This window comes from Rhinolophus hipposideros (assembly GCF_964194185.1).
Source record: "Rhinolophus hipposideros genome assembly, chromosome: 7".
Classification (NCBI taxonomy): domain Eukaryota; kingdom Metazoa; phylum Chordata; class Mammalia; order Chiroptera; family Rhinolophidae; genus Rhinolophus; species Rhinolophus hipposideros.
The window spans coordinates 76,292,448-76,317,837 of record NC_138053.1 but is presented as its reverse complement, the minus strand read 5'-3'; the positions used below and the strand labels follow the sequence as shown (position 1 = coordinate 76,317,837).

The 25,390-nt window shown below is 36.0% G+C and overlaps 1 protein-coding gene across 1 annotated transcript in view; it reads left to right on the top strand.

The window, feature by feature from the left end:
• WDR70 (WD repeat domain 70) overlaps positions 1-25,390 on the top strand; it is a 253,902-nt gene that overhangs the window by 18,967 nt on the left and 209,545 nt on the right. Inside the window, exon 6 of the mRNA XM_081053278.1 lies at positions 24,613-24,672. Coding sequence (XP_080909404.1) covers positions 24,613-24,672 — 60 coding nt within the window. The remainder of the gene's footprint in view (positions 1-24,612; positions 24,673-25,390) is intronic.

Sequence of the window (25,390 nt, the reverse complement as noted above, 5' to 3'; positions counted from 1 at the left end):
AATGTTGAAAGAAAAAGGAATAGAAGACAATATAATAGGAACATACTAATCAAAATGTAACTACAGTGTTTCCCCGAAAATAAGACCTAACTGGCAAATAAGCCGTAGCATGATTTTTCAGGATGCTCATAATATAAAATAAGCCCCAATGTGTCTTTTGGAGCAAGTATTAATATAAGACCCAGTCTTATTTTCGGGGCAATATGGTAGATCTTATATTACAAGCATCCTAAAAAATCATGCTAGGGCTTATTTTCCGGTTAGGTCTTATTTTTGGGGACACATAGTAATTAGTGTTATAAAATTAATGTAAGATAAAATAATCTTTAAGTTCATAATTTTAATTAGCAAAATGAGTGTCATTACCTAATGGTAAAGAGAACAATTTGTTCTCCAGGAAAATCGGGCAGTCTGTGCATTTTACACAATATACTCTAAGCAAAAACTGATAGAATTACAAGGAGAAATGGAAAATCTATAGTCATAATGGGAGATTCAGAAGTTAAGACAACAATTAGTAAGAGTACAAATTTGAACAAAACAAATGCATTGAACATATTGAACATATATTGAACATATTATAGAACCCTTATTCAGCATTTTGGTTTCAAGCACACAAGGATAATCAGAAACAAGAAGTATACATCTAGGTCACAGCATGCTATGGACATGAGAAAGATGCTCTTAACTTTGGGTGGTTCACAGAGTAGGTAATACTTAGGTTGATCTATGAAATGTGAAAATGTTATCTATTGAATGTTTGTGTGCTCCCAAAGTTTGTATGTTGAAGCTCTAACCCCCAGTGTGGCTATATTAGGAGATGAGCCTCTTTGAAAGTGATTAAGGTCGTTAGGTCATAAGGGTGAGTCCTGCTCGGATAGGAGTAGTATCTTTAGAAGAAGAGAGATGCCAGAGAGCTAGGTCTGCACATGATGGAGCAAGAAGGGCTGTCTACAAGCCAGGAACAAAGTCCTCAACCGAAACCAAATTTGTCAACACCTTGATCATGGACTTCTAGCCTCCAGAACTGTGAGAAAATAAATTTCTGATGTTTAAACCACCCAGTCTGTGGTACTTTGTCATAGTAGTCTGAGCTGACTAATTCAGGTATGCAAGGTTGACCAGGGGCTGGAGAACAAAGAATGGAAGAAAGAAGGGTGTTATGAGCAGGAAAAAAATTGCAAATGTGAAGGCCTAAGTCTCTGCAAGTCCATGTTTTCGTGGTGAAATGTCAAGTGATTGGTGCCTGGCTGAGTTCATTCTACTGGGGGCGAGGTTAAAGATGAGGCTGATAAGATCGAATCCAGAGAACAATACACAGAAGGAATACTTTTTGTAGGAGGTGGAATGGGAATGAGCCTTATAGAAGGTTACATTTTGATGGTCTGGTGAGGATAAGACACTTCCTGTCTATGAAGAGTTAATGGCAGGCACCAAGGCACAGTGTACAAGATTAGATTTAGGATGATGGGAAATCAGCTTGTCTGGAATAGACAGTTGAATAAAAGAAAGATCAGACCTTGAACGTGGAACTGATGTGTGAGTAGACCCAAAGTGCAGTTTTGCAGAGAAGTAAAAACATGCCTGGGTATGGGGCTCCGAAGCCCATTTGTAAACTTTAGCCTTTCATGGCTATAAATAATGTCTATCAGTGTGGGGACAGAGTCCTAGAGAGCAGTTTCCAGGCTCTCGGCCTCACGTGGAAAGGTGCTGGCTGGGGTAGTAGATGGCCGTCAGCTGTGGCTAGTTGGCCATCAGCTGTAACCAGTTAGCCAATTAGCCACTGATATAACTGCCGCGGCTGCATTGGTTGGTCAGTCTGTTGGTTGGCAGGCAAAGAAGCGGATGGCAGGTTGCAGGATGTGTGGATCCAGCTTCCAGTGAGACTATAGTGGTTTGACTCCGCTATCTATGGCTCTGTGGGTATTCCTTTTTGGCCTCACCATATCCTGCGTTATTATGTGGGGAGCGGGACCAGAGACCCCACAGGCCACCCTGCACAACACTGAGTAACAGTTGGCTTTTTTTAAGAATAAGAATATATGAATTCATTCTTTTTGGAAATAAGTCGTTAAGTCTTTTTATGATGTCTTTTTGTAAACATAGTAAAAAGAAAATGCTGATCAAGTAATACGCAGGTCAAAGCAAGACTGTTGGTGACGTGCTAATAACAGCCTCCATTTTAAAATGTGCACTAATTGATAATGCAGAGCTTATTATCACGGTTTCATGGATTAACTCTGAAACTTTAGAAGGGAGACAAAACAGGAGTGGGAGTTCCCTTGTTTCTTTTCCATTTCTCCTATTTTTCTTTCTGACATACCACAACCAGGATTTCCAAAGCTAGGGCAGAGATGGAGGGTAAAGCACAGTTTGGACATTTGGAAATGTTGTGGGTGTGGCTTTGTAGTGGCCTTCTTCGATTCTGATAAGTTACATTGGCTTTACATGGAGGCCTTTGGTTTTCAGACTTTTTGGTTTGATAGTAGATGAGTGGCAAGCTCAGGCTGTTTTTTAGGTTCTGAGTGGGAACAAAACTTCTCTGCTGTGTTGTATTTGATAATTTGGATATTCACAGCCTTCTACATCCAACAATAATAGAATCAGGGATCATAGAGGAAATCTGCTGTTTACTGTCTTGAATGTGAATGTGGGATCCAGACAGACAAAACAGCATGATTCATTTTAGGTAATTTGCGTAGCAGTGTGTGGGGACAGAGTCCCAGAGAGCAGTTTCCAGGCTCTCGACCTCAAGTGGAAAGGTGCTGGCTCGGGTAGTAGATAGCCATCAGGTGTAAGCAGATGGCCATCAGCTGTTACCAGTTAGCCATTAGCCACTAATAAAGATGCCGTGGCTACGCTGGGGCATTGGTTGGCAGAGAAGTGGACTGTGGATTGTGCCTAGCAAGTGTGATTAGCAAGCGGATTACATTGTGGATTGTGTTGATCCTACTTCCTGTGTCTCGCCTGGCCACCAGCGAGACTGGGGTGCAGGAAGACCCCTTGTTGGGATACTGGCAGATGTTTGCTTTTGTGTCTCGACCAGCGGCCAGCGAGACTACAGTGGTATGACTCCCCTATCCATGGCTCCGTTGTTATTCCTTTTTGGCCTCACCATATCCTGCATTCTTCTGTGGGGAGTGGGAACTGAGACCCTGCATTACACAGTGTTTGGCTTGTGTTTCAATATTGAGTTCAAATGTTTCTGGTCTTTGCAAGAATCTTGTTTTTGTGGTTGGTTGAACGTAGGGTCTAGTTATTTTTCGCTTGTGGATTCAGAAACTGAATTTCGTTCCTTCAGGGAATCAGTGTGAGGTAATGCGAAGCAAAATTATGAGATTGTTTTTTATATCGGAATTCTGTAGATGTTCTTGATTTCTCCTCCTTTTTTTCTCTCATACTTGAATTCTTTAGAATCAAACTTTTCTGTCTTTTGTTTCCTTTTGTGCTTTCAGCCTTTTCCTTTATACTCACTCTTGGCTCTAAGTTTGCAAACATGCTAAAATAAAATCTTCCTTTAATGCAGTTTTCCATTCAAGCTATCCAATTTTTCTTTCTCTTTATCACCATATGTCTCAAAAGCAGTATCTATATTTCCCACCTCTGCTTTGTTACCGCTCATTTTCTCTTTAAATATTTGTTTTCAGTTTCTGCCTAGATTCCCAGTGATAAACTCCAAATCTCCAACTCAAAGGCCCTTTCTCCATTCTCATCCTGCACTTCTGCAATATTGGACAATACTGATTTTTCCTGCCTTGAAATTCTTCCTTTGTCATTTCTTTACACTATTGGGTGGCTGCCTAGCTTTGTATATTCAGCAGATATTTATTGAACACTTCTTATGAGTCAGGTACTTTCTAGATGTTGGGGATACAGCAATGAATAAAGTAGATAAACTCGTCTCTTATGGTGTTTACATTTCTGCTAAAGTTTCTTTATAGTTCACATTTCCTCATGTTTCCCCAACCATAAGCATTCCCTGAGGTTCTGCCATTGCTTACCTTATCATGTCATATTTGACCTGCATGGAGTTTTGTACATCTTTTTGTCCTCATGATTCCTGTTCACTCAGAGCAGCTAGAAGGATTGCCGCATTCATTTGAACTTCAGATCCTGCTTTCTAATCACTCATGAAACATGTCCATATTTAAGCTCCAACAATATTCTAAATTCGACATGTAAGATCAAACTCAGGCTTTTATTTTCTCCCACTTAGACTTTTGCTGTAGCTGCTTAGATTTGTCTCTTTGCTTCTAGATCTTTCCTTTTAATCCCTTTTCCTCACTGCTTCAAGATTAAACTATTTGTAACATGGTCATGTTGCAAAGAATAGTACTCATTCCGTAAACGAGTAAAAACAAACCACCACAGCAGGCAGGACTCCCTCTGGGGATTCCTGAGTACAATTTGATTATGTTGTTGCTCAGAAACGTACAGGCTCTGTGGCTTTTTAGAGAGACATTCTACTTAGTAGGAGAGCAGCCAAGTTCACATACTTGAGTGTCTAAATATTTCAGCAAGTATTATTGAAATTAATGGAAAAAAATTTTTTTAAATAACTTTTTTTTTAACCCCGTAGTTCTTAGTCTGAATGTAAGAATCAACTTTGGTACTATTAAAAAATAAATATACTCAGGGTCTGTAACGTGGAGATGGATTCACAGACTGGGCTGGACTCTGCCTCAACACCTGCAACCTGTTTGTAGCCAATGGCTCCACAGCAAAGCCTTTTCCCAGACCACCTGTGGCTGCACATCTTCCCGGGCCACTTGCTTAATTACTTAAATGGTCACAGTTGGGCTCAGAGGTTAACTGGATTAGGGTACCTTCATAAGTTATGATCAGTATCATGCGTCACGGATACTTAAGGACATGAGGTATTGCTTGCAAAATAATGCTGCTTAAAAAGAAGGATACGGAATTGCTGCCTTGTTTCTGTGTGACAGTGAAACCACTTTGAAGTTTTCATATAAAATTTATATAAGAACATTCTTTCCCCCGAATAGCTTAGAAGTAATATTTATTTTGATTATTTCTTGAAAAATATTTCTTCCATAACATGTGAAAGTTGATGTCTCTCAAAGTATTAATGTTTAGTTGTTTCTGAAGATGACATGGGACTGACTGATGGTAAGCTCCTGGTCTTTTGAATTGTACTCATTTTTATGCCTATTTTGAATTATACCTATTAAATCATAGCCATCATAGTTTTTGAAGAACTACTCCTGTGAACACGTACCTATTCTGGGAATTGAGTCAGTAGCTCTGACAGTGTTTTTAATTATTGAAACTATATTCTAAGTATCAAGAACCTTAAAAATGTCCCTTTCCTTTGAACTTAATACTGTCACTTCTGGAATTGTATCCTGAGGAAATTTAGAAAAATTTTTTGCGCATAGATTTTTCTTACAGCATTACTTATGATAATGGCGTTCAGAATATGTTCCATGGAGCATTGCGGGGTTGGTGCCAGAATGGGATTGCTCATATCTATTTGCATTTGAGGGAACTGAGGAGAGTGTGTCCATCTCACTGGGGTTACCAAGAAACCAGTTTCATTGTACTAAGTGCACTTCATGTGTTTCTAATAACGCCACTTTACAGAAAGTGATATTTATTCTGTTTTTTAAAAGGCAAAGTGTAAATCAGTTTCATGATTCCCTACCAAAATGTTAGGCTTGATCAGAGATTTCTCTTGACAGAAAGGTCCCATGTCTAAAAATATTTGAAAATAACTCATCTATATAAAATGTAGAATAATTAGAAATAACATAAATACCTAATAATAGGTGGAAGAACAAGTAAATTGTTAGTCATATAAAATATGCAATTATTAACCATGTTTAGTCAGAGTTTTCAGTAGCACTAGGAATGGATGTAAACATGTAGAGATAGTATGATTCCAAAAACTTAACTGATACACGTGTAAAAAAAAGTATTCCCATTGTTTGCTTCTGGATTGTGGGAGTTAAGGTTTTTTTTTTCTGCCTTATATTTTTCTATTCTTTTCTAGTTTCCACATTAATCATAGGTGCCTGTAATTAGAAATAAATAATGGGATTACAAACAATGAAGGATTATAGTCTTTCATTGTAAGGCAATTAAGATCTTAATTTGAAAATCTAGAACAGATAGGAAAAAAAAAACCCAAACCAAAATATTGAACACCTATATAAAATAAGTCTCAAGTAGCAGTGAACAAATGTATATCTTACCTTGTTCTCAAAAGGATTTAATGAAGTTAAATGCTATAAGAAAGCATAAATTAGGAAGAACGAAGGAAAATAGAAAACCAGAGAACATAAATAAAGTTAGTACATGGGAAACAGAGCTCTACATATTTGCTCATCAATTCCTATCTTTTCCTCCTCTCCCACATCCAACCTCTAATTCATTAACAATTCTCAGAGCTCCATCTCCAAATTGTATACCAGATCTCTCCATTTCTCTCTTCTCCATTACTACTACCTGAGTGAGTCTAGTGTCAGTTCAACATCAGTAGCCACTTAGGTTGTCTCCCAGCTTCCGCTGTTGATTGGAGTCCTATAATAGTAATCCAAGCAATGAAAAGAAGTAAAATACAGATAGATACAGGGAGGGATTATAGAGTCATGATTACAAGAGTGGATTTTAGAGTCAGGCAGAGCTCCTTCACTTTCAGCTTTGTGACTTTAGGAAAGTTATTTAACCTCTCATATTTTCCTCCTCTGTAAAATGGGGCTATTCAGCTGGAGTTGTGTGGATGAGTGAATGAATAGTATGTAGAACCCTTAGAATGATATTTATCATATGGTCATCTATTTTAATAGCAAAAGTGAATTAAAAAAATTAAACATGATTTCTAATGAAAACATTTAAAAATGAAACTAAAAGGAAACTTTTTAGACTATATTAAATAATTTATTCATGCTTCATATCTGCAGTCAGTGTTATAATTAAGGAGCTTTAGAGGTATTCTCTTTAAAATCAGGAATACGATGAAGATGGTAACTCACATTACTATATTGTTTTAGACATTTTTGCCAATTAGATCAAACTGGAATAATCAAGGCTATATATTAGGACTGGCCTGGTGGCTTAGGCGGTTGGAGCTCTGTGCTCCTAATTCCGAAGGCTGCTGGTTCGGTTCCTACATGAGCCAGTGGGCTCTCAACCACAAGGTTGCCAGTTCAATTCCTCGAGTCCCGCAAGGGATTGTGGGCAGCGCCCCCTGCAACTAAGATTGAACACAGCACCTTTAGCTGAGCTGCTGCTGAGCTCCCGGATGGCTCAGTTGGTTGGAGCGTGTCCTCTCAACCACAAGGTTGCTGGAGGGATTGTGGGCAGCGCCCCCTGCAACTAAGATTGAACACAGCACCTTTAGCTGAGCTGCTGCTGAGCTCCCGGATGGCTCAGTTGGTTGGAGCGTGTCCTCTCAACCACAAGGTTGCTGGTTCGACTCCCGCAAGGGATGGTGGGCTGCGCCCCCTGAAACTAGAAATGGCAACTGGATCTGAAGCTGAGCTGTGCCCTCCACAACTAAGACTGAAAGGACAACAACTTGACTTGGAAAAAAAATGTCCTTGAAGTACACACTGTTCCCGAATAAAGTCCTGTTCCGCTTCTCCAATAAAATCTTTCAAAAAAAAAGGCTATATATTAGAAAGGAAGAAGTGAGATGTTGTATTTAATATGGCTCTACCTAAACCAGAAAGGAACAAATAAAAACTTTTATAACATTAATTTAATAGCATCCAGTTCAAAAAGTTAAAAATGAAAACAGATAACCTGTTTCAGAACAGGAGCAACAACAAAAACTTAGGAGTAAGCTTAGTGAGAGATGTGTCTGAATATAAATAAAACTAGAAACCTTTTTAGTACAAAAAAATATGAATAAGTAAGAACAACTAAATAATCAATAAATTTTTCTCATTTTTTCCCCGAGTGGTTAAATAATTTGCCCAATTTGCTTATTTGCTCAGTTATCTGGCTATTAAGTGGTAGAGTTGCAAGTCAAACACAGGCCATCTATGCTTTTAATACTACTACGCTACCTCCCATACTGGGAAACCTGTGGAGTTGGGCTTTGAGCCTGTTTTAAGAGGCCAACTTACATATCAGTTAGTACAGTATTAATTTGGCTGCTCCTGACAAAATGGAAAACAACAATGGTTTAAACAAGATAGGAGTCTTTTTTTTTTCTTTCTCACATAAATGAAACCAGGAGTTAAATGGACCAGAATTAGTTTTCAAGTCCAGGATGTCACAGATTTAAGGTGCTTCTTCTGTCTTTTTGTTCTGCCATCTTCAATATGTGGGCTCAAGATGGATGCTCAAGCGGTAGCCATTATTTTTGCCCTTTTGTCTGGTTACTCATTTTGAACTTCGTTTCTATCTCACACATGAGAAATACAATGTTTACTTTAGGAAGCCAGTACTCTAGCTAAAATTCAATGCTTCCATTACAAAAGATGGATAATGGGGAGAGCCAACCAGCAACTATATAGTGAGCAATAATGGCAAATTATTTTTTTACTTTTTGGGGAGTCATTTTAGCCACTGTGTATAGTCCTTTAGTATTGCATAGCATGCATGTTAAAGATTCCATAAAATCAGACTTTGCTAAGATTTTAGTCAAGTACAACTATGTATGTATCAAGTTCATTTATATAGAATCATGAAAACATTCATAAGAAAATAGAGGTATAGAAACTGACTTTTTTAAAAATTTACTTTGCGAAAAGATTCCCAGTAAGAGATCTTCATGCAAAAGTGCAGTTTAAATTGCTTCACTTGAGGGAGTTGTGCCCTTTTAGTGAAGCAAGTTATCTCTGTAAACAAATAAGCAAATTTCCCTCAATTAAGTTCATGATTATCATTTTTTAAAAGGAGTTTTACCTCCTCCCTGCTGTCTTTCCTCCCTGCTGTTATTTTCCACAACTGACATATAATTCATTCCCCATTTAGCATTGGCTCTTTGAAAAGTTCAGGATATGTTTTTCAAGGACATGTCTAATCTTTCATCAATATAGGCTAATACTTAGAAAGTCTGATTCCTAAATGTATCAGACCTCCCCAGTTTCCATTTTCCCATTAATTCTCTCTGAGAAAGCAGCCTGCCAGTTTTGAGTTGATTCTGACCAAAGCTTTAATGTTTTCTTCCCATTCTTCCAGTTTCTGCTTGTTAAAATTCTGTCCAGCCTTTACAGACCTTTTCAAAGTAATTTCCTCCAAGCAGCTTCTCCAGATACCAGCTGCATGTGTTACTTCTCAGGCTTGGTTTCTGCCTTCTATAGCAAATTTAAACAATTTTCTTTGTTAAATCATTATTTGTGTGCTTGTCTGAACTCCTCGCCTACACTTTGCAATCATATGTAATGACCTCAAGTACAAGGACTTGTGTATAAATGGTACAGTAATTTTTAAAAACATAGCTTGTAGTGGAGTGTCTTTTATATAGTACATAGAGTAAATATTTGTCAGGTGGAATTGAGTGTATTTAATTTTTACAATTGAAAAGCTTATTTTATGATATTTGAGAGTGTTTTCTTTTTGTGACATATCTCTAGTTTTTATATGGAAAAATGAAGTAGGGATAGAGGAGTGAACAGAAGAAATAGAAATGTAGTTAGACATCTGTTTCTGTAAGAACCGTTATATGTGCCTTGTCTTAAGCTTAGGATTTAGTTACATAATAGTTTAATAATTCTAAGAGCTGCCCCACGGTCGAATATTATTAATTAGTTAATTTAATTGTATAAAATATAACTGCTTATGAACCTACCTGTCAAGTGAGACCGAAAAAGTTATAGTTTACTCTTCTTAAGACAGTCTCACACACAAAAAAAGTGATGGTTTTTATTGAGGTGTAACTTCTATATAATAATATGCACAGATCTAAGGGTTCAGTTTGATGAGTTTTGACAATTGTATGTACACTGTGTTTAGCCACCATCGAAAGTAAAGTATAGGACATTTCCATTACCCAAACAGTTCTTTGTGCCCTGTTCCAATCACAAAACTTAACAATGAGGTTTTGATGTGTAGCACTGGAATGGGAAGGAAAATACCAGAGAACATAATCAGTCGGTACATTAAGAACTACAATGCCCGATTATGATTTTTTTTATATTTTATGTGCATTTTAGGTTAGTAGTTGGTCTAGTGATACTGCTGAAGTCATTGGATTGGAAATGTTAATGTTGTGTATCCTAATTTCTTTTGATGCCAAGCTTGCTTTTCACTCATCCTTACGTTATTCCGTTTTACTTATCTACAATGATACTAAAATTGTTCTTTCAAATATGTATAACACAGATGAAAATCATACATATGCAAACCATTATTTGTCAAATTACACTGACTGTTAAATAATTAGAAATATTTAGTATTTGAAAATTTATTACTTTTTGAACTTAATAAGTAAATACAAATTCAAGTGGGTAGGGTCAGAGAAAAGAGGTGAAAAATCATTTTTAAACCATATCTATTACTTCTCCATGTTATTTTTTTTAAAGGTAAAGAAAGTTGTAACTTACAATGAAATGGAGACTTTGGGGGTGATTGAGGTTTTCCATTATCCTCACTATCCTGTTTCCCATTAATATAGAAAAATTGAAAGTTGCATTTTTATGACTGTAACTAAAGGCTAGATGTAACAGTGACGTTTTAGTTCTGAGCACCTGTTTTCTGTGAACTTTCTCTGACTCCCTGGCTGGCACGTTCTGTGGTGGAGAGTCCAAGTTTGGGCCACCACTGTGCTTCTCTGACTTCTGGTCTGAGGCTTCCCATCCCCTTGGCCTTGGTCATTGCCAACCACCTGTATCAGTCAGTCTCTTTCCCTCATGCATAGAGAAAGTTGAAGAATTAAAAGTGGGGAAAAAACTCTTTAGTTCTCAGGAGTTAATGTGAGAAACAGATAATTTATGTAAACACTTAGCATAGGGATTGACACATAATTGCTGGTTTTTATCATTGTTTTCATCATGATTACCAATATTTGATTAATGACTAATTTTAATTGCAGCTGACTGGAAAGAAAAATAAATTAAAAAATGTGAGGAAGCTTAATGATTTTAACTTCAGAGAAAATTAATGCTCTTTAAAACAGAGCAATTTAGTTACACCTGCATGATTCTGTCAGCAGAGGATGCTAGCTCTATTCCAAAATCAGTGAATGTAGTCCTTAACCATTTCCAAATTGCTAACGTGCGAAGGTCTTCATTCTTTAAGATGGGCACTAGGGGGCAATAGAGACATTTTGGCTTTTGGCAAGAATCCATTTTTTTCCCACTGTCTCCTGTCTATAGTGGAAGAAAAAAATAAGAACCTTATCAACAATATCTTCTACAAATTGGAACAAGTGAGATTTAGGTTGAGATCAATGCTAGAATGATTACTTTAAAAAATAATGCAGAAAAATTCTTTATATTTTTTAGTGATTTGACAATGTCATACCAGAAATACAAGTATATTTATAGTTTTTGTTTTTTAAGCTTTTTAGATCAGTAACAGAGCCATGTATAGGATAAGGCTTCATGGCAGCAATATTAAGGCTAGCCTCTTTACAATTTAAGATTTAAATCTGTGAGGTCAGATAAGAAGGTTTATTTCTCTGATCACAACAGTAATCCAAAGTTTAAAAAACACATATCAGATCTTGTTACTTCCCTGCTTCCCTGTCATTTTCCTGTCAGTAAACCCTCCAGTTTCTTTCAGTCACATTATTAAGAAATCCAAGCGCCATGCCTTGCCCTGTAAAGCCTTGCATGACTTGGCCTCTTCAGATCTCTCTGACTTCATCCCCTTCTATTCCATCTTGTTCACTCTTGTCTACTCACATTGACCTTTGTGTTTTCTCTTAACAACTGTGCTTGTTCCCTCAGAGAACCTTTCTATTTATTCTGTACTCTGTGTGGAATAGCACTCAGCACTTCACATGACTCCATGATTTCATTTGGATCTTTGTTCAAGTGTTGCCTCTGTGACCACCTTATATAAGTATCCCCACTGTACTCCAGTTTTTCCTGTCACTGCTTTCTGGTACTTATCATTATCTGACAGTTTTGTTTATTGGTTTATTGTCTTTCTCCTCACAGTAATGTAAGTTTCATGAGGGTGGTTACATCGTCTCTTTTCTTACTGTATCCCCAGAGACTTCACTGGTACCTGGCACATAGTAACTGCTTAAGAAATGTTTGTTAAATGAATGGCCGTCCTTAGCTGTGGTCACAGTTACTCTCTTCCTCCTAAACATTTCATGGAATCAAAGTCAGCTTCTGACTCAGTTACAGTAATCATTTAGAAACTCAGGAGTCCACGTTGCACCCTCACATTTCCAGGCTAGCCCTGCCACAGTTTCCTCATCAGAAGGCTGCCGTACTTTCCAAGCTTCCATTGCCACTTGAGTTTTTGTATCCTCTTAGGTGGCTGCCAGGGACAGTCCCTAGATTGGGTCTTTTCTGCCTCTGAGCAGTGGTTTTTATTTTGTTCAACAAACATTTTATATAACTGCAATGTGAATGACACCACTAGTACGGACCATTTTCTTTATTCACACTAATTAGTGTATAGTGGGGAAGATGGATTAGTTTATGCAAATAAATGTGAAGCATAATTTAAGTGCAATGAGGAAGGCAGGAGGGTACTTTTTATCTGACAGTTTGATTGTAATCTCAATTACAAGTTGTTTTAACATATAAATATTCGGCATTAAACTCTGGTAAACTTCTGTCAATATTATATATACTGAATCGCAAATCTAACAGCTGTAAAATTGTGTTAAGTCTATGGAAGTTATGTTACGGGTGTCCTTCGCTCCACCCCAAGACAGTGTCAAATGAGGATCTAATTTTGAGTTAGATCAGTTCTTAATTGAAAAAGAGAAAATTTATGAAGGCCTTGAATATTTTGGGGGCAAACGTCCTTCATAATAATCCTGCCAAAGTCAGTCTGTAAAGTCTGTGATGCTATGTTATGCTGTTATAAGTTTTTGTTGGAAAAACTACCCCATTATTCCCATAACTTAATATCTGATTTGTTCTTTGTGGAATCTAAGTGTATTCTGAGTTTCATGCAGTTATGACTTAAATTTTGTTGAAGATTAAATAAACTTGTATCCACAAATTCAAATTTTATTTTGAAGTATTTTCAAACCTTTTCAAATGACCCCCTTCTATGAAAATTTGGATCTCCTTTTCAGTTGACTACTATTTTTCTTGTAATCGTGAAAAAACGTTATGCTCTTTCTCCCTTGTATCCTTTATCAATTCTTTTAGCCATGTACTTTATCTTCTGGATTCACAGAATTCTTGTTCATTTCTCCAAAAAACCCTTTGGCACATCCATTGCTTTCTCAAAACCTTTTTTCCTTTACCCAAAGATATTTACTATCCTCAGTACTTTCTATGAAGTAATGAAATCCACTCCTCTTTTTTCTTTCCCCACCCTCTCTGCTCATAACACTGATTCCACCCCCCAACCCCCATTTTATGTGTTTGTTCTTAGGTACAGTGAGTTGAATTATTCACACTTCATAGTGCTATTAATACTATTGTAATTGGCCCTTCCGAAGTCTTTCACTTGTTGTTTACGTGGGATTTTTCTCTTTTTTTTATCTTTTGCTTTAATTTTTCTTTTCTTTCCAGTTCCTTATGCCTTCCTACATCTGCCTCATCTGTTGGCTCTGTTGCACTCATATTTCATTTTACCTTAAAGCTTTTTTTTTTTTTTTTTTAAGAAAACAAACCTGAATTCAGCGAAATTAAAAAAAATTCCCCCCGATTTCTTACTCTCAGTTTATTATTTTAAAATTTTACTTTTGGTTGATTACGTATTGATCTCATTTTGTTTTCTTCTGCCTTCCCAAGTAGACACAATTTTTTTTTAATTAATTTTATTGGGGAATGTTGGGGAACAATGTGCCTCTCTAGAGCCCATCAGCTCCAAGTCGTCCTTCAGTCTAGTTGTGGAGGGCGCAACCCAGCTCCAAGTACAGTTGCCATTTTCAATCTTTAGTTGCAGGAGGCACAGCCCACTATCCCATGCGGGAATCGAACTGGCAACCTTGCTGGTGAGAGCTCACGCTCTAACCAACTGAGCCATCCAGCCACCCCTAGATATTCTTAAGAACGAGGGTTAGGTAATTCACGTTTGCATTCCTCTAAATATTGAAGAAGACAACCATAGCTAAGGCACATGGGTTTTTCAGTTTAGTAGGTATAAGCACAGTATTTGAAAGTAAAACTGCTCCCTTGGTCTTTCCTTCCTTCTGTTTACATGGGTAAAAGTGGAAGATTTGCATGTGTCAATTTTGAAAAAGATTTCTTAAGGCTTTAATCTTGTAATTTAAAAAAGTGCTTTTACAGAATTTTTAGAAAATCGTGAATATTTACCAAAATTAATATAATTTGTTTCTCAGTGGAATTAGGTACTTGCCTATTACTGTGACGATAAAGTTTGCATTTTCATAAATTTTGTATTTTAAGTGCCAAATTGACAGAATAGCATATACGTACATGTTAAAGCAGTACCAAGAGAGCTTACTTTTTCTTTGTTCTGTAGACTTTGAACCTTATTTGGAAAGACATTGTGTTAGAACTATTTGTTCTGAGTGCTAGAAGTGCAACTAATTGTGAATTTGAAATAAGACCAAACCACCACGTTGACTCACATAGCCTACCAGACAGTTGTTGGATGGTAATTTTGCCATTTCACTCCCGATCTGGATTGGAATCAGGGAGTCTTTATTCAGTTCTGCATCCCACAGAGCCTTGTACGCTATAAATGGGGATCAAATTTTTCTGTTTGTTTGTTTAAATGAAGTAGTGGCACAGTCTTGATTTTTATTAACATAAATTCCTGGTTTCTGTGCCAAGAAACCAGGAATTTACTGTTAAGCCACAGTTCTGCCTCTGCAGTCCCCTTTTGTTTGACTGATGAATAAATAAACAGATGCTCAAATCTAGAACCAAACAATAGTACTGATAGTAGATCTTTCCTTGGTGTATCAGTGTTCTAAGCACTTAAGGTGAAATAACTCATTTAATCCTCCTGTTTTGAGAGATAAGGAAAATGGCACTCAAAGATGCTAAGTAACTTCCCCAAGGCCACCCAGTAGCAAATGGTGGAGCCAGGTTTCGAATCAAGGGAATCTACCCCAGAAACCACATACTTAACCATTATGCCCTTTACCACGGATTGTGACCTATCCTGCTTCTCAAGGTCATCCTCTCCTACACTTGCCTCATGCCCCATCCATTCAAACTGTGAACCTGTTTGAACACCTGCTGTATTTCAGACACTGTGATAGATAATCAAATAAGTCATAGTACCTGTCCTCAGGGATCTTACAGACTAGGGGGACATAGCAAGCAGACAATCTGCTTCTGTTCTGTAGCAAGAAATGCCTAAGAGCAATGTAAAATATTTGGTTGTAGTGGTGGTGGCTTTAGACGATGGAAAGTATGCTGAAGTGTTAAAATGTGTTTGTTCCATATTTGGTAGGATGAATTGGGTGTATAATTGCAATAGCTAGAATTGCAGAATGAATCCAAAAGTACCTATACGTTGGCTTTTGAGATGCCTCCAATTTTCACTGCCTTTGACAATTATGAAGCATATACATGCTTTTGCCTGTATGGAGAGTTAAATTAGATATGGTATCTGTTCTGCTGTCTTAGGTTTTTAAAAGAGCTGTAGCAGGTGAGAAGGATAAACATATACTTCTCCATATCAGGTAAATTTAATAAAAATTTATTACGCCTCAGGCTTCTTTTTTCCCCAAATAAATTAATTCCAACCTAAATGACTGATAGCTTGGCACTCTTTTTAGTTAAAATTAGTAGAATTTGTATATATTTAACTAAAATAAAAAGACTGCCCAAGCAATAACTCGATTTTTATAAAAAAGGTATGAAATTATACGTATAACTCAGAATATTATGGCATATAACCCATGTCAAACTAATTCTGCACTGTATATCTAAGATTCTGAAACTTGGTGAAACTTTTCCATCTGAAGGCATTTTATACCTGGTCTGAAATAATTTCTGAAATCCATACTTTCAAGATAAAACCTTTGTAGCCATAGGCTCATGATAATATCTTATAATGGGATATAATTATACAATGTTTTGTCAAATTAACTTATTTGATCATGACAGCAACTCTGTGACACCAACAGGGCAGGTATTGCTATAGAGGAAGCATTATTGTGTAAGGATTACGTGCACAGACTTTGGTGTCAGACTTCCAAGTTTAAATTCCCTCTCAGTCACTTACCAGCTGTGTGACCCTGGAAAAATTACTTAACTTCACTGTGCCTCAGTTTCCTCATATTTAAAATGCGGTGATAAAAGTACTTACCAGAGAGTTGTTGTGAGGATTAGATTACTTAATATATTATCTGGTGCTTTGAGCAGTGCCTGGCCCATGGTATGTGTGTGTATACTGTTACTATTATTATTTATATCCAGTAGATAGAAGGAAATAGAGATTCTAAAGACAAGGGAATATTCATTCTTACCACTAGTAAGTAACAAAATCCGTATTCTTGTCCTGTTCTTGACTTGTCTCTTTAACACAGTATGAGGTTTTTTCATTAAGTAGCTGTTGAATGAATGGTTGTATGAATTAGGGGGGGGAAATCCATATTACCTGTCAGTTTTGGAAAACTGAATTATTTTGCTAAGTAAAATTGATTTCCGGGATTTTCCAGTCGAGTATCTTTTTTAGGGTATGGAAGTTATCTTAAGATGTACATAAAATGTAGCTCAGGCATTATACTACCAAGCTGTGAACTTGTTTTGCAATTAAGTGACAATCTCAGAAAACATTTGCTTCTCACATCACACTTTCATGTGTATACAGATCTCCTGGGGACCTTGTTTAAAAAGCAGATTCTGATTTAGTAGGTCTGGGGAGAGGCTTGAGATTCTAAATCTGTGACACGTTCCTGGGTGATGTCCCAGGGCTGCTCTGTGGACCCCACTTTGACTAGCAAGGCGTTAGAGCACATTTCTATCTTCTCAGAGAACTGTGGCGGTATCAGGCTGAGGCGCGTATTAATTCTTTTTTTTTTTTTTTTGCGAAGGGTGTGGATCTTGTTCTTTTTTTAAAATAATTTTTTCTTTTTCAATTACAGTTGGCATATAATATTAGTTTCAGGTGTACAGTGATTAGAGATTTATATAACAAACAAAGTGATCACTCGGGAATTCTAGTACCTACCCATCTGACCCCATGCATAGTTATAATGTTGTTGACTTATTCCCTGCTTGTATTAATCTTTACTAATTTATAAGAAGATACTTTGTTTCCCAAGTAAAATATTCTAACACATACGTATTCTTTGTAGACAGGAAGCTAAGGACTTGAGGCTTTGAGGGGACTGTTAGTTCAAGTTTTGAAGATGTGAGAATGGTTACATCCATTGTTACCACTGACATGATTGAGGTGGGTCTTTTTTAGGAATAAGACAGATGGTAAAACTCAGGGACCCAGTCTGAGCAGGTGAAATACGCCCTCCTCCTGTATAGTTGTAAAACAAAGTCTTCTCTTTGGGGTGTGGGGGGGAAGGAATCGGATGGGGGAGTTCCATTATAGGGGTCCTAGAAAGCTAGGTTGCTTCTTCTTAATTGTTACAGCTCCCCCTCCCCCGCCCGCCGCCCCGCTTCCCTGTCAGACTTACCTCCTATATTCTTCCATTCTTGCCTGGAATGGTTAATGCTGTGGGTAAGGGTGGGCTCTTAAAAATACATTAATAAGTTATAAGTGAAAAATAAATATCACTGCAAATGATAGGAATATTGTTAGACTCTCGAGAGTAGTATCTTATAAGAAATTACCTGCTTTTCAATTATGTATGAAACTTTCTTGTTTTCTTAAATGATATTTATTTTCCAGCTTTATTGAGATATAATTGACAAAATTTATACGTATTTAAGATATACAATGTGATGTTTTGATGTATGTATACATTGTAAATGATCACCACAATCAAGTTAATTAACACATCTATCTCTTCATGTAGTTTACTACTCTCTTAGTAAACTTCAAGTATACAGTACGGTATTAACTATAGTCACCATGTTGTACATTAGATTTCCAGAACTTAATACATATTGTAACTGAAAATTTGTACCCTTTGACTAAAAACTTCTTAAAAGCATTAATTTTTTCAACTTAACCTTGAACAATAGTTTAGTCCAATGTAGAAAATTTCTAAAACAAAAATGGGTGAGTGCTGTGAAGTGTCAGATTGCTCCTAAAGGTGGTGGAGAGCTGGTGAAGGTTTTCAATGAAATGACCTGGAAAGACTACCATCACGGTAGTGAGCAATGCGGAGAGAACTGGAGAAGATGGAAGTCACGGAAGGACTTACCGGTGACACAGGGTAGTGTTCATAGTTCCAGATGTGAATAAGTTTAAGGTAAACCACGTCATCATAGAATATCACGAATTACCTCTTTCACTTTTATAAGTGAAAAAGCTCAGGTTCTATACAGTTGAATGGCTTAATGAAGGTTACAAGTGGAGTTAATCGCAGAGTCCGGTTTAGATTTCACATCTTTGGATTTAGCAAATAAGAATAAGAATGAAATATTCGTAAAATTTTAGGGTGTCAGGAAATGATAAGGAACATGTTCATAGTAGCTTTTGAAAATATATGTGTCATTTAATATAAATCCTGTTGGCATATCACCTGCCATTGTTGTATGATAAACAAACAGAAAATTGTCCTCTTTGTGTTTACTGACAACGTCATGGAGTTTTAAAATAATAATATAATTGCTGATAAAATATAAGAATTAACTATCCTTTTTGAGTTTCTCATCCCTCACACAAGTATAAAAAGTTATTTAACAGTATACTCTTAAGTCACATTATTGAGACATGTTCTCAAAGATTACAGCTTGCAATAGGGCATAAACAGTTTGAAGGTAATTTAGAGGCGTTTTGGGAATACTACTAATTGGAGGATTGGAACCAGCTGTGAGAATTAAGTAGGAAATTGTCTTTCCTTCCTGCAATATTTTAGACATGTAACTTTACATTTTTGGAGGAAGATTTTAAACATTTGATAAAGTTTATTAGAGCATTGAGAAATATTCAGACTTAATAATATGCATCTTTTTATAATTTTTTTTGTATTATGTGGGTTATACCTATTAAAAATTATTTTTTAGTTTTGGCAAAATGTGCATAACATAAAATTTACAATCTTAACCATTTTAAATGTATAGTTCAGTAGTGTTACATTGTTGTGTAATCAATCTCCAGAACTTTTTCATCTTGCAAAACAGAAACTCTGTACATTAGAGTTCAACAACTATCAATTTCCCCCTCGCCCCAACCCTGGCAACCACTATTTTACTTTCTGTCTCCATGAATTTAACTATTCTAGACTTGTCTAGATACTTTATAGGTGCACTCATGCAGAATTTATTTTTTTGTGACTGGCTTATTTCATTTAGCATAATGTTCTCTAGGTTCATCCATGTTGTAACATGTACTATGTTTCCTCAAAAATAAGACCTAGCTGGACCATCAGCTCTAATGCATCTTGTATTACATATAAGACCTGGTCTTATATTAAAATAAGACTGGGTATATATTATATTATATTATATTATATTATATTATATTATATTATATTATATTATTATACCTGGTCTCACAGTAAAATAAGACCAGGTTTTATATTAATTTTTGCTCCAAAAGACGCATTAGAGCTGATAGTTCAGCTAGGTCTTATTTTCGGGGAAACATGGTATCAGGATTTCCTTCCTTTATAAGACTGAATAATATTCCATGGTATGTATATACCACATTTTGTTTATCCATTTATCCATTGATGGACAGTTGGGTTGCTTCTACCTTTTGACTATAGTGAATAATGCTGCTGTGAGTGTGGTGGATGTATAAACATCTCTTCAAGATACTGCTTTCAATTTTCTTTGTATATATTCACAAGTGGGATTTCTGGATCATATAGTAATTTTATTCTTAATTGTTTGAGGAACCACCATACTGTTTTCCGTAGCAGTTGTATCATTTCCCTCCAGCAGTGCATAAGGGTTCCATTTTCTGTACAACACTTTTTTTAAAATAAATTTTATTGGGGAATATTGGGCGACAGTGTGTTTCTCCAGAGCCCATTAGCTCCAAGTCGTTGTCTTTCAATCTAGTTGTGGAGGGCGCAGCTCAGCTCCAAGTCCAGTCTCCATTTTCAGTCTTTAGTTGCAGAGGGTGCAGCCCACCATCCCATGCGGGAATTGAACTGGCAACCTTGTTGTTGAGAGCTTGTGCCCTAAAAAACTAAGCCATCCAGCCTCCCAACTGAGCCATCCGGTCGCCCCCCTGGAAGCTCAGTGGCAGCTCGTTGTCTTCAGTCTAGTTGTGGAGGGTGCAGCTCACTGGGCCATGTGGGAATCCAACTAGCAGCCATGTTGTTCAGAGCCCGTACTCTAACCAATAGCCATCAGGCCGCCCTCCAACACTTTTTTTTTCTTTTCTTTTTAGCAATAATAGCCATCCTAAGTGTGTGTGAAGTGGTATCTCATTGTGGTTTTGATTTACATTTATTTCCCTAAAGATTAGTGATTTTGAGTATCTTCATATGCTTTTTGGTCATCTGTATATCTTTGGAGAAATACTTAAGTCCTTTGCCAGTTTTCAAATTGGGTTGTTTGTTTTTGTGTTGTTGTAGGAGTTTTTTTTTTTTTTTTAATATATATTTTGGATGTTAACCCCTTATCAGATACATGATTTGCACATATTTTTTTCCTGTTCTGTAGGTTGCCTTTTCTGTGTGTTGATTGTATCTTTTGAAGCACAGAATGTCTTGGTGATTTTTTTGAAAACTCAAATCTTTATCAAATTACATGGCTCAGAGCTTAAATTTCAGATTGTTGGCATTGTATACAATCTGGCTCCTAGCTAACTCTCTGGGTTACGTGTGTGTATATAAATATACATTTTTATATATGTATGTATACATATACATACACACATATATGTATACATATATACACATATATGTGTTGTGTCATTTGTGTGTATACATACATACATATACACACAACACACACACCCATCCCCTTTTTCCTGCCCAGCAATTTGAACTGTAGCCATGCAAAAATATTTGCAATTCAGAAAGTGTCAAGATTCATCTTATTCTCTTCTAGATGTCTTCCACATTCACCTAGGGAACCTCTATTAATTTTTCCAAAGGCATCTCAAACGTTTTTTTTATGAAAGCTTTCTAATCACCCTCTACTTCTCCAGGCAGAATGGAATTGAACATTGAACCCTGTGTATCCTTCTGTCATAGCATATGAAACATTTGAGTTTGCCTGTTTGTTTTCCTGTCTGTTTCGCTTTACTGGACTGACAATTTCCTGTGAGCTGAGTCTTTGTTTTTGGTCATTTATTTTTAATTGTAGTTCCTGGTATGTGGTATGTAATTAAATATTCAATAAATGTTTGTTAAGTGGATTTATATGATTAGTGAGTGAATGAATAAGTGAATTAATGTTAAGTCGGTCTTAGTGGATCTCCAGACTTGCGCTAGAATAGACTCTACTTCTGGTTGCCTGTGGTACTCCACTGGTAACTATTTCCAAAATAATTTCTGGGAGAAAGTAGCACTTTTTATCAAGCTCCTGACTGGTAATCCACTTTCTCTCCCTCTAACTCCCAGCGACTTTGTGGCAGATCTTTGTTACTGAGTAGACTTTTTATTATGGGTTATGGTACCGTACTATATATGGTATATAGTAAAAAATTATATACCGTATATAAAAGTAAAATTATGTTTTAAACTTATGACAACTTTACCCCAGAAAGGTTACTTCTGATTTGCAAGTCTTTTGAAAACACTGTAAGGATGTACATCAGATGGAATTGCTCATGTTATTCCAGATATGTTTGGTATCATTGTTATTACTGAGGGTGAACCAAAGAGCCTGGGAAATAATCCTTTGGTTGGCATTTAAAAGCAAACGAAAACAAAAACTGGTATCTTTTCCCCTCTTCCATTACGCCTGTAGCTCTTGTAATGAATTCTAGTAATAAATGACTTCATTGAAGTCTTGTAGTTTATGATGTCCCCTGGCAGGAAAATCTTGAAAATATCTTACTGTTATAGCAAATTTCATACTAACCCATATTTCAAAGAGTCATTAGTAAAAGTTCTTGAAAAAGAACAGTCACCATCAAATGATATGCTACCAAAAGATGGATTGCTACTATTTTAGATGATTTAGTTGTGCCAATTATATGGGCTTTTTATGAGTTATGCCCTATATGATTTCCAGTAAAACTTTGATTTTAAATGTAAACAACATTCATTTAAACATTTAATTCACTCCTAATGTAAATACTAATGTAAATACTTGTTCTGTATTCTTGTAAGTTTTTTTGTAAAACTTACTAATAAACTTACTTGTAAATACTTACTTGTAAATATTTACTAATGTAAATACTTGTTCTGTATTCTTGTAAGTTTTTTTAAAATGTCAGAAATTATCTATATATAGGCACATTCTGCATTGAATTCAGTGAAATAATTTTCATCCCTCCTTTTGGTGACAGTGTTTCTGTTTCCTGAGTGATGAAAAAGTAATTAGTTATGAAATAAGACACAGACTATGATAGATTCTTCTCTAAGTGAAACATGTGAACTGTTCTGTTTCTTGTAAGAATACTAGGACTTACCATTTTCCCGAAAATAAGACCTAGCCGGACAATCAGCTCTAATGCGTCTTTTGGAGTAAAAATCAATATAAGACCCAGTATTATATTATATATTACATTACATTACATTACATCATATGTAGTCTCATATAAGACCCGGTCTTCTTTTACTATAATAAAATATATGTGGTAATAAATATAGTATTTATTATAGTAAAAATAAGACCGGGTCTTATATTAATTTTTGCTGCAAAAGATGCATTACAGCTGATTGTCCGGCTAGGTCTTATTTTCGGGGAAACATGGTAGGAGGTAAACCTTAGAATATTGAGCACCTCTTTTGTGCCAAACTCTGTTTTGGAAGCACGTGCTATTTGCAAATGAGGAAACTGAGAGTCATAACTCTGCTGAGGTTATGACAGGGCTAATGAATGGCAGAGTTAGATTTAAGAACTCTAGCTTTTATGGCTTTTGTCTAGGATATTTCCTCCCAGGAAAGAACAGTTTCAAGAGGGAGGAAATAATTAGTAGTGAGCATGCTGTTGAAAGGTTAGGTGTGCAGGTTAAGTTCTGAAAAGTGTCCAGGGTCATTTAGAGTAATTTGTTTATCCATTTAAGAAATATTTACCAAGAGTCTCTTACGTGCCAAAACTGTGCTAGGCTTTAGGAATTAAATGACAAGTGCCAAAGTGGTAGAGGTAGAAGGATGGGTGAAAGAAAGTAGAGACAGTGAAAGCTGTAGTGTGAAAAAGCTTGATTGCAAAAGAAAACATAGTGATGCAGCAGTAAATGTTGGGGAAATTAATGTGTGAGTGAGTGTGTGTGTGTGAGTGTGTGAGAGTGTGAGTGTGTGAGTGTGTGTGTGAGTGTGTGTGTGTGAGTGTGAGTGAGTGTGTGAGTGAGTGTGTGAGTGGGTGTGTGTCTTTAATATGGGAAGTACTTTAATTGTTTATATGTGGAGGAGAATGAGCCATAGCAGGGGAAAGACAGGAGAGACAGGGTCCAAAGTCTGTTAGATTGCACCTATTTAGTTAAGTAGATTGCAAGATTATCTTAACATGAATATGTAGTGGCCATAGAATTTTAGTACGATTATCCTGCTCTTGGATAATGGAGACTTGACCAAACAATGAAACTTTTTATTCAAATGATCACTGCGACTTCTTATGTTTGATGGTTGCATCCATTTTTTCTATCCTTCAGTTATTCTGCCCATACCCCTGTCTATCACATAGCACTTGTTATGCTGAAGTAGAATCATTGATGTCTCCCTTTTGGACCGCATGCTTCTTGGGAGGGCAGATGAGTAGAGGCTATATCTAATGCCACTTAGCATCTGGGATAATCTCCCTTTAATAAATTTTTATTGAATCAGTGAATCAGTAAATGACTCAGTTCCTTATCTGTATCATTTTTGAACAGCAGTTTTGATTTTTAAACTTTTATGGGTTAAAAGGTATATATATGTGTATATATGTGTATATGTGTAAAAGGTATATACACACATATACATGTACATACATCTATATCTATATCTGTATCTGTATTTATGTATCTACCTTGTGCAGATTTTGTTGTCTATTATAAATTAAGTACATAAGTACTTTAAGGTATGCCCATGTACCAATGAAAAGAGGACTTTAAATATTTTTGATGCTAAGAGGGTCTTATGGTTTCATACAGCCTAGAAAGTTTCTTAGGTTTATCTTTTTAGAAATTTAAGATAAATTCATTATCATCTTAAAGTAACCAATTGTAATCTATCTAGATGGGCAGAAATATAAATACCCTCATACTTTTTATTTTCTGGTTTTTGTTTGTTTTAAAAAGCCAGTGATGCAAATTTTAAAAATAAATTTTCCTGTGAATGTGGTATGTAGTATTACCCCCCAAATATATTGTTACTCATTATGTCATGGAATTTTCCTTTTTCAGAATCCTGTTCAAAAGATCCCTGACTCTCATGAGATAACGCTAAAGCATGGTACTAAAACTGTAAGTTTTAAAAATTTGATTCTTTTCTCTCAATAACAGGGCTCTTATGGAAAAGTGAGTTAATAAGATAACATTTATCGTAAGGCTAGTTATACAATCAACTGCTAACACAAACACTCTAGACATTAAGGAACGATTACTTTTCTGTTCAGTCAAAATAGCCATTGGGTTTCATTAAAAATAGGGACACTTATAATTGTCATTGTTATTGTTGGCTTTAAAACCTCTTTTTCTTTGATATAAGAACATTACAAATGAAAGAAATGAAACTCAAGTATGGTTTTCTTTTTTATGGTGTGGGAAAATTTCTCATTACTCTTAGCTTTATTTCTGTACAGTAAAAGGCCTGAGTTCATCTTTTAGATAAATGTTGAGATAAGAAATGAACATAAAATAATCACTGCATTGCTCTTAGATTATATTACTTAGATTTATGGGTTATATTGTTATATTTATTTGTTATTTAAAGTTTAATAATATAAATTTCTGAAATATAAGATGAAATCATTTTATCTTCTTATAAAACCATTAAAAAGTGTTAGTTGAATAAATGAAACCTGCTTATGAATAAGTGGAAGAATAAAATTATCTTGATTTTCCTTTACAATTAAGCTACCTTTTTCTAGATGTCTGACATGTAAATAAGCAAGAAAATACATCCCATAATGAGGGGGAAACATCAATCAATAGAAATAAACCTAGAAATGACACAAATGAT